Source organism: Podarcis melisellensis (genome assembly GCF_964234715.1).
Source record: "Podarcis melisellensis genome assembly, chromosome: 11".
Taxonomy (NCBI): domain Eukaryota; kingdom Metazoa; phylum Chordata; class Lepidosauria; order Squamata; family Lacertidae; genus Podarcis; species Podarcis melisellensis.
Genome location: NC_138543.1, coordinates 8867133 through 8881451, shown reverse-complemented (window position 1 = coordinate 8881451; position 14319 = coordinate 8867133). Strand labels below are relative to the sequence as shown.

At 41.4% G+C, this 14319-nt stretch overlaps 1 protein-coding gene across 1 annotated transcript in view; it reads left to right on the top strand.

Annotated features, from left to right (window-relative positions):
• LOC309380655 (dual specificity protein phosphatase CDC14B-like) overlaps positions 1-12458 on the top strand; it is a 66459-nt gene extending 54001 nt beyond the window's left edge. The window contains exons 11-15 of the mRNA XM_081930852.1: positions 161-314; positions 793-893; positions 6777-6896; positions 11835-11891; positions 12171-12458. Coding sequence (XP_081786978.1) covers positions 161-314; positions 793-893; positions 6777-6896; positions 11835-11891; positions 12171-12210 — 472 coding nt within the window. The 3' untranslated portion in view covers positions 12211-12458. The remainder of the gene's footprint in view (positions 1-160; positions 315-792; positions 894-6776; positions 6897-11834; positions 11892-12170) is intronic.
• Positions 12459-14319: the final 1861 nt, after the last annotated feature.

The following is a 14319-nucleotide window of genomic DNA, read 5'->3' as shown; positions in this document are numbered from 1 at the left end:
AGGCGATAAATATTTTACATGACTATATTGAGACCATTTTGTACCACATTAGAGGATGGCACACCTGCTACTGGACTCTGCTTAACCTGTGAATTTGGATTTATAAATGTAGTCAAAAACTGATATTGGCAATTTCTCCTGTATTTTCTCTCCGTAACAGGAAACAGTCAGAACTTTGGTTGGAAGGTGATATTCTCCGTGCAAAGCTAAGGAAGACCGCGAAATACACTGTTACAAAAATTCTTTCAGGAGTAGATGACATTTCAATACATGATTCCAAAAGTCAGATTGGCAGCAGTAAAGATTCTGAACCGGTAATCACCCGAACGTCGTGCTGTTGTAAATCTTAGGGCACTGCTAAATGTGGGTATAATAAAGCAAAAGTGGTTGGATTCTTTTTGTATGCTCTTCTGTATTCCTATTCCTGAAAAGCATCCTAAGAGTAGGGAAAAATGTGTGACGAATGAGCAAGATTGAAAGGACATTCTACAGGTGAGGTATGGGCATAATATAGTTGAATTTAGATATTCTTTTTTGAGTAGCAGAAGCGAGATACACACACAGGTTTCTGTTGCTGGGGAGAGGGCGTTCCTCCTGTGGGTTTTTATGCCTGTGTTAACAAGAAAACAGATACACACCAAAATGCTAAAGAAATGTTTTCATGAAATCTGTTGCAACTTTAGGTGAAAAGTTCATTAGTTCACTGGGGGTCTGGTATGCATCAAGTTTTATGCTTCAGCATCAAGACTTTGAAGTGTACTATTATTCCAATGACTTACCATTTCTTTACAGTACAGTGATGATGAAGAAGAAATGCACTCCGTTACGCAAGGAGATAAGCTTCGTGCCCTGAAAAGTAAACGGCAGTCAAAAGGAAACTCAGTTCCACTAACGTAAGTTAATTTCATTTTGCATCTGTAAATGCAAAGGCCTCTTTCTTAGAGACTGACTTCTTCAGTATGTTTTTAGGTACTCTAAAAGTTGCACACAATTAATTCATTGCCACTAGCTGTCACCTTGATATCCAAGTCTTCTCAGTTCCTTATCATCAGTAAATTCTCCTCTCTGCCACATCTCCTAACATATCGGGCTCATTGGCTAAATCACAAAACACTTACTAAACCGAACATTACACCAATGCCTAAAAGCTTCTTTGTTTCAGTGTATTTTTTAAAACAAAACTGCTACAAAACAAGGCCCTTCCAGGATTGGTTTTCCTACCCATAACTTAGAAGTTTCTTGCTTTCTGCTTTTTAGGGAAACTGCTACTGGAACAGTTCCCTGTGTTTGTGTGTGAGAGTGTGAAGGTTTTTGGCCAAAAGAAATTCCTTTGCATGTGCATTATGGTTAGAAAAAAAGCATATCGGGTAAAAAATATGTAATACTTTTAAAATATAATTTTAATGTAGAAAAGCAGCACATCTCTCTCTGTGTTTTGTTTGAAAAGTGTGTGTATGTATGTTTTGATGCTGATGTTGCTGTTAGATCAGGCAGACCAAATATTAGTGAAGCAGATGTAGCCTAATTGATGCATAGCTGTCAATTCCCTTTTCTTGCGAGGAATCCTATTCGGAATAAGGGAATTTCCCTTTAAAAAAGGGAAACGTTGACAGCTATGAATTGACGGACCCTCCCACAGAGAGCATTTAATATTGGTACGCTATATTATGCACGAGGTTTTGTCCTGTGTGTTTTTAAGGGCAGAGATTGAACACAGGTCCTGCTTTTTAGCTTCCCATAAGTACCTGGTTACCACTGTGAGGATGCTAGACTAAATGGACCCTGATGCAGCAGGCTCTTAAATTGTATTCTTAAATGGCATTTGGACAAATCTGCCATTTAATTTCCAGCTAAGACAGAGTTTGGGGTATTTTAGGTGAAAAGTGATTTGCAGAATCCTTCCTAGATTCACCCTGTAAATCAAACGAAGGTTAAAATAATCTCCCTAAAAATACAGCATGGCCTTTGAACAGGGAAGGGATTTCCCCCCACAGCACCAAAGAACACGGATAGAGCTTTTTCCTTTTTTTCAACTGCAACTGGCTGAAATGTACCACTCATTTCTTTAAAAAAAGAGTTCCTGATTTTTCCCTTTGATTTCATATCCATCTCTTCCTCCCCGCCCTCACCCCTTTTTAGATGTCTCCTAGCTATGCTGGTGTCTGTCCTGAGTAGCATTGTCATCTGGTGGATTGTGTGTGGCTCCCTTCTTCCCAACCTCCTATTCTGTCTAGATGGGTTAAGAACCTAGGTCCAGCAGGACCTCCCTTGACAGAGTCATAGTGTAAGTGTGTCCCTATTACATACTTTACAGAAGTTCACCTTCTCGCCTCCTTCATAAATGCATGCGCCAAGCTTTTACACCCTCCTTCTTTTTCCCTTCCCCCCTTTTTTTTACAAGGCATCATGGAACTTGGGCTACTTGCTTTTACAAGAAAAACTGATTGCGATTTGTGTGCTTTAGAATTGCCCTTCGAAAACTGCCAGACTTTTGCAGGACGGTGTTCTTTTCTTGCCTGGTGTTCTCTTGTTATCGGCATATGAAAGGTCGTTTGGGGTTTTCTTCATCTCCAAGTTCTGGACTAGTTTTGAATACCTACCTTGCCTCAGTAATCTGTGCTGGATTTTGATTCTCAGATTATGGGTTTGAAAAGATGCAGACAGTGCTTTGTCAGGGCAGTATAGGTCAGACACTGAAACTTGCAATCCCTGTGAATAAGGATTGTGCTGTAAGTGAAGGAATGTAAAAGGGGAAAACTATTTTCTGGATTGCATGTATTCTGGATTTTTTCACATATAAAAGTCTTAAATCCCACCTTTCTGTCTGATTTAGGATGGAAATGCAAAATAGTTTATGAAAAAGGAAAGTTTGTTGCGTCTTGGATTGTACTGGGCCGATTTAAGAAACGAGGCCTTATGCCCCCTAGTGATACTTTGGAATATTTCACATTTCCCTGTATCTTTAACAAGAAGGTCTTGTGTTGAGCAGCTTCTGCTTCATTGCAACTTTCAGTCCTTAACTCTGCTCACGCTTACTAGCTTAATAAGTTATATGCTCCAATTTAAACCTACAGAAATGAGGCATAGATGATTTCCTTAGCTTGATAAATATAGAATCTTAGAATTGTCCAGCCAGAAGTGATTCCCGGGGAAATCTAGTCCAACCCCCACAATGCAGGGAATAAAGAGAAAGAGCAGGATGTCATTCACATATTGCTGGAACCTTGATAGCAGCTCCTAGCCATTTCATACAGATTCCAGCTCCCATTCTATATAGCTGAAGACCATTGTCTTGCTCTGTATTGTTTCTGGAAATCAGCATATCCTTCATTTTTAGTTTTCAAAATGCAGTAAATCACTGTATACACATCAGCCTTAGTGTGCTTCGAATAGCTTGCATTTTATTAACTCCTGGAGACTTGAGGCACATTTCTTGTCTCACAACAGAAGCGATGAGCTATGCATTGCAACCAGTGAAATGAATTGGTGTCACAAAGCGAAAGAGGCAATTACAGTGAGGAATTAAACTGTCTCTCCCCTTTTTCAGTTGCCACTACAGTGGCAGTCTTGCAGAACCTGTCGCTTATCTGAAATGCACCCACTTACAAAATGTGGGGGGAGAGGGAGGGGTCACTGCTGTAGAAGAGAGATTTAGCATCTTAATGGAGCAATCCTTTGTCCCTGGGAGTGCTGCTATGATGGAGATGGAGGTGTACCAGTGAGAAGACACTTAGATCTCCACTGGCATAGACCTTCCACCAGTAATATTGGGTGGAGGAGGTAAGAAAGGGGCTTATCAGGGCTGGTTATGGGTACACCAGAACCATAGACCCTTTGTATCCCTCACATGCCCACAGAATCACTGAAACTGAATGCCTGTCATGGGGTGGACGTAGTTAATTCCCTCCTATTGCAGCCCCTGGCAGGGGGGTGAAATCTGTTGTCCCCCACCTCCTGCTCTGGCTACTATGAAATAGCCAAGCAGTGGATTTGGCTCCCATTGTACCAGCTGATCATTCTTCCCCTCTTCCCCAATTCTGGCGTAAAGGTAAGTTAGGATTACTCTGTTAATTGTCCTCTCAATGACTGGTTCATATCCTTTGTGGAGGAAAATGTTTTTTTAATAGCTGACCGGAATTTTTACTGTCCTTTTAAAGTTTTCAGGAATACCCTTTTATATATCTAAAGTGACTAAGAATAGAATAAATAGAAATAAACTGAAAGCATATCAAAAATATAAGCACTATTATTATTATTTTTTAAAAAGTAAGAATAAAGAAATCCATAGTCACCTAGCCATTGTCCCTCCTGGAAAGTTTCACTGAACAGAACTATTATTGCAGCCCACTTAATTGCTTACAGGAACAGACGGGGGCAAATTCTTCTACAGTATCAGAGCTGAATCTTGCTTCAAGAAGATATGGGATTTATTTGTTTAAATTTGTATACCGCCCTTCATCCGAAGATCTCAGGGTGGCTCACACCATAAAAATACCAAATGAAAACACAAAATACGTAATAAAAACAAGAACAAAAAAAAGAGCAAGCCAATAATACCCCCCTCCCAAAAACACATTTAAAAGGACATAGAATTGTTAATCAGCCAAAGGCCTGGTAGAAGAGAACACCTGATGCCCTAAGAGGTATAATGAAGGTGCCAGACGAGCCTCCCTGGGGAGAGCATTCCACAAACTGGGAGCCACTGCAGAAAAGGCCTGTTCTCATGTTGCTACCCCCTGGACCTCTCGTGGAGGAGGCACACAAAGAATGGCCTCAGATGATGATTGCAGGGTCCAGGGTGGTTCAAATAGGTGGTCCTTGAGGCCTTGTGGTCCTGAGTCACTTAAGGCTTTGCAGGTTAAAACCAGTACTTTGAATCGGATCTGGAAACTATTCGGCAGCCAGTGCCGTCAGGCCAGGATTGGCGTAATGTGCTCAAACCGTCCTGCCCTGGTGAGCAGCCTGGATGCCAAATTCAGCACCGGCTGAAGTCTCCAAACCATCCTCAGAGGCAGTCCTATATATAACACATTGCAGTGATCCAGCCTAGAGATTACCAGAACATAGACAATGGAAGTTAGGTCATCCCTGTTCAGATAGAGATGCAGCTGGGTCAACAGTCAAAACTGATGGAAGATGCTCCACACCATTGAGGCCACCTGAGCCTCCAGCGAAAGCAAAGGATCCAGGAGTACCCCCAAGCTATGCACCCGCTCCTTCCGAGGGAGTGTAATTCCATCAAGAGCAGGCATCCGGTCTAGGGAGCTGCCCACTGACCATGCCTTGGTCTTACCTGGATTGGGCCTCAGTCCATGACCGAGGCAAGACAATGGTCCTGGTCATCCACTGTCTCACCTGCAGATGTAAAGGAGAAATTGTTGTGTGTCATCAGCTCATTGCTGACAACGCACTCTAAAACGCTGAATAATAATATGGCCCAAAAATGGAAACAAGAGGAACTACCGACCTTGACTGAGTGGAGAATGAAACTTATGGATTATGCAGAATTGGATAAAATGACTGGAAAAATTAGATATCAGAAAGATCACAAATTCATTGAGGACTGGGGAAAGTTTACGGAATATCTGAAAACTGTATGTGATGAACAGACAACGCTAGTGGGTTTTAAGGAGGTTTTGTGATAAACCAAGGTATATTGTAGGAAAGAAACTGAGATGGAAGGTTATTATCAAATCGGCAATACTACATAGAAAATGTGTAAAGATATGAAAAATGGATGATTGAAGGAGGTACTGGTGGAAGTTCAAAAACTGTAAATTGGTAAATATGGTACTTCAAAATTATTTGTTAAAGAAAAACTTAATAAAAATTTATATATCAAAAAAACCTCTGAATAATAACCTCACTCAGCGGTTTCATGTAGATGTTAAATAGCATAGAGGATAAAATTGAACCTTGAGGAACCCTGCGTTGAAGGCTCCACAGGACCAAAGTGCACTCCTCAAGCATCACCCTCTAGAAATGGTTATCCAAGATGCTATGTGAGCATGCACCATCTCACCAGCTAGGAGAGGAGGGGATGCAGTTGGGTAATGTATGCTGATGAAATCTCTCCCCTCTCCAGTAATAACTGGGTAGCGAAGTGGAGGAATTTAAGGAGAAGTTTGTTCCTGCTTCACCGCCCATGGAAAGCATGAAAACAAAACAAGGACATTAGGAGAACAGGATAGCAGCAAAGCAGAAATCATCTTGGTTGTTTTTTTTAAAAAAAGTGTTAGTTCACATAACTTTTTGAAAACTAAAGAGTTCATTTGTAAATTCTGAGCCCCAGTGTAGGGATTCACAGATGGTTTTTCCGTTTGTATAAAAACCAATTTCTTTGGTTATAAACTCTAGTGGTCAAGCTTAGGCAATCACTTCTCCTTTTTTATATTTAGATATTTCTTAGTATCAGTTCATATGTTGGATTGTGTGGTCACCCATGCCTTGTCTAGGACATCCAGGAGTAATGCAGAGAAGAAAGAAAGAAAGAAACCCTTTGCTTCTCTGTTTTGGAAGTAAAAACTTGAGCCCAAAATGGTTGGCTGTATTAATACTCTGAATGAAAAGTTTTAGTGGATTTAAAACAGAGCAGAAATCTGAATACTACCCCACACACAATGAGGAAAGATCAAAATCAGTTGTCCACAAAATCCTGTCTTCTAGGCATCTTAGGTAGGCGTTTTTAGGTAGAAAACTATATGCCATATTTATTTTCGTACATTATGTACATTTCAGTTTACTTTTAAGTAATTTCTTTCTCCTACTCCTTTCAGGGTAATTCTGCAGTCCAGTGTTCAGAAAAGTAAACAGCCTGAAACTAGCAATTCTGACAGCAATTCAGGCCATTCTAAAAGAACAACCAGGTCTACTGCAAGAAAAGGCAGTTTTAAAAGGTGAGAACTACTGTGCTGCCCTGCAGACACTGTCAATTAATGAAGACTGAACTTTAAATAAAATTCAGGCTTCTGCTGCTTGAATTAAATGCTGCTTTCAGACAAACACTGAACCGTAGTTTTAGTGCAAGTAGCAGTGAGCTTTGAGTTCACAGATTCCCCCTTCCCTCCTTCAGCACAGGCATGAGGTCAGAAGCATCCTCTTTAAGTTTTGAACTAACCTGTTTCTTTTTGTATCTGAATTTGAGGGGTGGGAGGAACTATGTTTAGCTTTTGAGAGGCGGGGGTCCCCTTTTCAAATAAGCCCACGTCAAATTGTGGTTTGTGATCCTGGCATACTTAAAACTATAGTCAGAGCTCTTGCCAGTTAGTTTAAAAGTAGAAGTTGATGCTGATGATGTTCTCCTTACGGCATGACTTGTAAGAGGAGAGAGGAAGGGGGAGCTTGTGAGACCAGAACTCCACAGCTACTCACACACACAAAGCTAAAATATGGTTTGGTGTTGCATCCAGCCTGGGCCCAAGTATCCTTTGCTAATGTATTGGAAAACTGCATTTAAGACAGAACTACTTGAATTAAGTGTGGATGTTTTGAATAACATGTATCATGAAGGCATATGAGGTCTCCATCTTTGTGAAGCTAAGCAGGTCCAACTCTGGCCACTGCCTGGATGGGTGACAACCTCAGAAGCTACGTATGAAGGTTGAATGTAAGCTGAAGTAAATCAGTAAAAGATGTTTTTATACCACCAGCCTCCCCTTGTAAAACAAGTTTAAAAGACTTCTGTGTGGGTGAGAGAGTCTCTTAGATATAAGAATATGAAAATTACATAAATGCCTCCTCTACTTAGATGCAAAGGGCTTAAAGAACTGAGCAAGAGGCATGGTGTTTATAGAAAACAATTGGGTGCAGGGGGGCTTGGACATACAGGATTGCAAGATTTTGTTGCTTAATTAGTGTATTTAAGATATATTTTGAATGACTAAAAGATGCCCATTATTAATCAGTCACCAATTTGAAAAACATACAGGTGCTACTTTTTTAAAAAAAGGAAAAAAGAACTGTAGATGGCAAGCGCCATTTTGGTATTGTGTCCTATGTGAGAAAGGAAGGGAAATACGTTTCTTGTAAGATATTGGCTGCTGGTACATAAGTGCACATCATCAAAAACAAAACAAACACTCAAGTAGCTATGCCGTTGTTCATTTTAGAACTATTGGGTTTTTTTATATATAACAAAGCACTTTATATTAGTTTAACAGAAGGAAATAGAAATTGTATTACATCAAAGTGTGAAAAAATGCTTGTATATTTTTTTGGGGTGTAAATTGGGTTGTTGATGGTTCATTTTGAAATGTATTCTTGCAGTAGAGATGCTAGTCTGGGTTTCCATGCTCCCCCTCCCCCTCCAACCACACGATCTAGTTCCAAGGCAGCAGGGTTGTCCTGGCTTGGCAAAGATTTACGTTCCTCCTTGGATGTATTTGGGGAGAGTCCTTTTGTTGAGAAGCTTTATCCCCTCTATCCAGCATTTCATTCCCCTTCTCCAGCTGTTCTGCTCTTCTGTTTCCTACCTGAATCCACTTGCTGCAGCACTATTGTTTTGTGCTATCAAGGCGCATGGTCTTACTCTTGTGTAGTGAATGAAACACCTTATGGCAGTAGCAGCCACCCAGCCTTACAATGTCAATGAAATTTTATCTGGACAATACTTATTTTTCTAAATGGCTTCAGCAGAAACAATTCCTGCTTTTATTTTTAATATTTGCTTGTTTCAAAATTATTCGTATTTCCACTACTTTCACATTCCACTAACTATTTACTCAGCTTGATAAAGCAGAATGAACAATGAACCAGTTTCTCAAAACCTGCTGTTTTCTGCTGGCTATCTTTCCTCCTTCTTTCTGCACAGTCTTACTATTTTCTTTGGTATGCCTTTATTTGAACTTCTTCGTCTTCAAATATCCCTAACGTTCTATTGCACGCTAATAGATCTCTGCCTTCAATCTCCACACTTTTTGCTTGACCAGATTCAGATATTACATCTTGCCTTATTAAGACAAGATATGCACAAACCATATACACAAACATGCCACCCCTTCCCTTCTCCTTTCTCTCTGAGGACCCTTTGAGGAAAATAGGGAGGCTGCAGGGGGAAAAGAGAAGGTGAAGTCTCTTCCATGAGCAGATTTCTGCTGTGCAGCAAGGATTCTGCCTTATAGGTTTGGTTAACCAAGAAAGTCTTCAGTCGTGATGTGCCAAGGAGAGAAAAAATTGTGCAAGAACAAAACACGCAGGCACAAGGCTCAAGCTGTATTGCATTTGAACGGGCCCTTTCCTTAGAAGATATCTTGGGTCAGTAGATTAAGGGCCCACAGGCTAAATTGTTGCATGGACTGGATATTTTAGGCATTGGATAATTGTGATTTAAATAGAACACAGTAGGGCCAGGCAATATCTGGTTTTCACCATCATTATATATCACCGGCTAAACATTGCAATATACTGATAAATCACAACATCTGAAATAAAGATGGAGCTATGTAGAGGCATTGGCTGGCTTCATGTTTTCTCCCGCATTGTAATTTTTGCTGGCACCTGCTCTTGTGATTCGCTGCCTCCTGCAGGAAGCTGAGCAGGCAGAGTTAACGGGCTGCAGGAATCGAGAACGTTGGCTGGCTTCATGGTTTTCCCCACATTATGATTTTTGCTTAGCGCACACCCAAACACACACACACACACATCGTGATTTGCGATCTATTCCCAGGTCAAAAATTATGAAACCGCTAGCAAGATACGGACTTCAAACCAGTTTTGGATCATTTATCGATATACAGTATCGCCTAGTAGTTTCCTGTAGTTTTGTGGTTGCCATATTTCTTTTGACTTTAGTGGAACCGAGGTTAGAGAGGAATTGTACGCTGGTGTTTGAGTAGCAGAAATTAGTCGTTTACATCAGGAGTGAGGAGCCTCAGGCCTAGGCATAAATGTGGCTCTCTGGACCTCTTTATTTGGCCCTCAGGATGCGCCCCCCCCTCCAGCTGCCCTCCTCCAATAGGTCACCCTCTTCCTAAGTGCTTTGCCAAGAATGTGTGCTCAAACTGTGATAATGCCTCTTGTTAGGCTCAAATTTGAATGGACAGGTGTATGTGTAGAAACCTGATTTTTTTGCACGGCTGAACTGTAATCTGTTGCATAGTGGTAAGACTTGCATGAGTATTACCCCTGGCTGCCTGTGAGGGTATGTGGCCCTCAAGCCTAAAATGATTTGCCCCCTCAGTTTTCTACATCACCTTGAATAGTGATGGACGCTCCCCTTGTTCAGCCTGTTGGACAATTGTTTCAGTCAAATAATATCAAACATTTAATAGAGAATGGAAATCCAGGAACCAGCCAAGGCACCAAGGTGCACTTGTGATGTGGCTCATCCCATCTTGTGGAATTTTAGAAATGATATGTTAAGTGAGAAGATAACAAAAACGAATCTGTTATGCTTCACTGTGTTAAAAAGAATAAAATCAGTTTGGAAGATTATGGGTTGCAAAATCATGCCCTCTGTCTTCCATTTCCAGGTTTCCCCCAACAATAGTTTGCCAAGGTGTCCAAATTCCTGAACAGAAGGACTATTTTCTCTTTGCAGAGGGGATATCTGTGGGTGTTTTCTGAGTAGAACTGGCATTGGCTACAGCCCATACTCTGGAATCCTAAACTAGGGTATACAACTTAGTGGTGATCACACCTCCCTTCAGTAAAGGGTGAAGACGAGTAATTCTATATCTTGTTTTTTTAAGTCCTATATACAGAGGGGGATTTGGCACACTGTATTCCCCACACAGAAGTGAATTCTGGAGTTGTGGGAACTGACTCCTATAATTCTGGAAAAGTCAGAACAAACCCTAGAAACATACAGGTGACCCAAATGGGGCGTGGAGGGAGTTGTTTTCAAAAGCAACTTGCAATGTTGGCCACACAGCAGTTTTATGTATCCCTTGGTCCAGTGCTGTGGCGCATAAACAGAAAAGCAAATGCTCCTGGGGAAAATAATTAGTACGTTTCCTTTGCAAGCCTTGCCTCCTTCCATACCTCAGTCTCATAATCTGCATTGTGCCACAGTCCTTGGTCTGGTCAGTAGATTGAACTTCTAAGGACACTGATCTGTTGTACATACGCAAGACACACCTGTGTGACAGATCTTGCAAGGTAGGCCACATTTATCAGTCTTAGCAGGCGCTCTGTGTAAGGTCCCTCAATGCCCTACCCTATGCTACCACCAGGCATTTTGTGGGTCGTGACAGCATAGAAATTCTATTCCAGGGGAAACAACCATTGTTAGAAAAGTACTTTACATATATGTAGAACTGCTTCTATATCAGGGTTGTTCACAAGCGCTTATACGGAGCGGGTGCATCTGATTGCTTCAGCCAGTTCAAAAAACAACCCGGATCTTAAGCTCCTACTTAGTTTTCAAGAGTGCTTAAGTAACTCCCTCCCCTCTTTCTCTTGAAAATGTCTGGAAACCTTTGCTACAAATGAAAGAGTCGTCCCATGTTGCTACAGATAGCAGTTTAGGGAGCAAGATATTGTGTTGACACGATGAGTGGAGAGAGAATGGATTTTAAAAGGCGCTTGAAGAATAGGATCAAATACGCCGTAAGTCCTACACTATTAATTAAATAGTAAGAAATACTTTTAGTTTCTTTCAGGGATAGTTTAACTATTTAACCATGAAAAACTGCCCGGGGGGGGGGGGCAGGGGGTGGGACACACACACTTTGTTTTAAAAGATCTCCATCTCCTTTTAATATCATTAGTTGCATTTGGTCTTTCTTGTTTAGACTGAAAGCTGAATAAAACGACCGTACTTCATGCATTAAACTCTGGCTGGTCTTGAAAGAACTGTTTTCCCTTTACCTTTTCTTTCTCTACTTTTCCTACAGTCTGGTGCCTCAGAGGGAAAGGAGGAAAAGGGATGCTTTACAACAAATGCGCTTATGGTACTTTGTTCCACTGCTATCCCTTTATAAGACCTGAACTCTCCCTGCCCCCCTTCCCTGCTTCACTGTTTGTAATCTGAGTTCCTTGGCCTGTGCTTCCGTTTACTACAGATGTTGCATCGCTTTCAAAAATGCCGTCTGTGAGTGGTTCTTTCCCTCCCCGAGCCCCTATATTGTTTGCTTTCTTAGTTTTATATTGGCTAGCGATGCTCAAGTTACTGGTTTTGTGTTTTGCCATGTGTATCTGACATCTTGCACGCCTCATTTTTATCATTTCAGCAGCGCTCCCAACCCAAGAACCAGAACTGTGTTGCGTTAAAAGCAATCAGAGTGGAAGAGGATTCAAGGGAAACAAAAGGACATGGCTGGCAATTAAAACAATTGGAAGAAACTTTTTTGTATATATATAAAAAAGCGGTGGTCTATTTTTTATATTTAGTTGGAAGACGTTTTAGTTTTGTGAAGAGAACTTTTGTGTGAGGACCCTAAATTACTGTAAACTGTACCATTTTTACTTTTAATGCTAGGAAATTATTCCCAAATATAAAAAGCAGCGTGTAAATTTTAGCCTTCGGTCTGAATAACTCTTGTTATCAAAAGAGCTTTCTTTTCTTTACAGCACTCATATATAAAATGTGATGGCAATCATCTAGCTTCTGTCAACCACCACCACGACTGTGGCATTTTAGCTATTTGGAATGACAAATGTAAGTTATCAATGTAATTTCTCTTCCCTAGGTGGAGAGAAGTGATACTTCATTCCCCCCCCCCCCCGCCCCATAAACAGCTCCATACAAGTTTGACTATCCTAATTTTAATAGGATTTTTATAAAGCGGTAACAGACTACTAAACTAGCGTCCATCAAATTGTGATTTATTTTCATGTTTTTGTTTTCTGGGCTTTCTATTGTTTTCTCTTCCAAGTTACACCACTGTCTGTTGGGTTACTTACTGCTTCTGATTTAAATGTAAAGATGGTATGTGCCATATTTTAGGGCCACTTTGGAAAGTTGTTCTCCTGTGCAAGTAGAGAAAAACTATCCTAACACTACTGGTTTTGGCCAAAATGCAGGAGGCAAGGTGAGCTTCCTAGTAACTTGTTTTTTTGCAGATATTTACACACACCATCTCATGTCTATAAAAGCAATGCTAGGGAAGTCTCTCTTCAAGCCTTTAGAGCTGCTGTGGCCACCAATATGTCCTACAGCCTACAGCAGGCCTGGCCAAACCTGCCCCCCCCAGCTGTTTTGGGACTACAATTCCCATCGTCCCTGACCACTGGTCCCGCTAGCTAGGGATGATGGGAGTTGTAGTCCCAAAACAGCTGGAGGGCCAAGTTTGGCCATGCCTGACCTACAGCATTACCTAGGGGTTCAGACAGGAATCTATACGCCAGCCCTACCCGGGGAAGCCAGAGATTGAACCTGGACCTTCTGAATAAAATTGCATGGGCTCTAGCACTGAGCTCTGACTGGAGTTGCAATAGCCTCTTTGTCTGACACACTGCAGCTTTAAATTACCTTTTTAATGGAGAAGCAGTAGTAGCAGCCCTGGAGGCAAGTGTACCTGGAGCATCCTAAGCTATCATAATTTTCATTTGTGGCTTTAAAAAGTTGGAAGAATGGGGCCAAAGCACCATGATGCTTCTTTCTGCCCTTTGTTATTGGACATAGCACTTTGATAGCTGCATTGGTCACCTTGTTAGATCTTAAAGGGACAGGAGGCGCGGTACAATCCTGCTCCAGGAATGCTGTCTTTCTTCCACTCTGCTCTTTCCTGCCTAGGGGAAAATTGCTGTGGGAGCCAGAAAGTGGCACAAGAACACCTATCTACTCGAGGGCAGTTGCTACTACTTTTTAAGTAGGGCGTTGGCTTTGTGCCTTAGGATTTGGCTGGGGAGGGCGGTATCTTCCCCTGTGGGGCTAGCAAAAGAAACCTAAAACTAAGAGACTGCTAGCCACTTGACATTGAGCAAGCTGCTAACCATCATAGTTTCAATGAAGAAGTTGCTGCTAACAGTTGCCAAGAAATGCAACTATAGTTTCATGAGTATGTTATGATTGAATTCTCACTGCCACAACGGACACATTCGGTAAAATTGGTTCCCTTATTCATGGCCTGTAACTTCCAGCATTTTACTTTAAATCACTGTGTCGCTTCACGTTACCCCAAAATTTCTCCATGGTGTAACGGCTTTCATTTAAGAATCTGCAGACTTTATGCATGGAATATATTTGAAAGAATGTGATGTTTCTACATCATGCTGGACTGATAGAGCCAATATTTGGTTTCACAGCCTGTGCACATGGTACCAAATATTAGAATTACCAAAAGGTGAGCCACACAGTGGTGTAGCGTGGGTTGTCAGCACCCGGGGCAAGGCAAGTAATTTGCGCCCCCTAACCCTAACCCCCAGATGTTGCGCCCG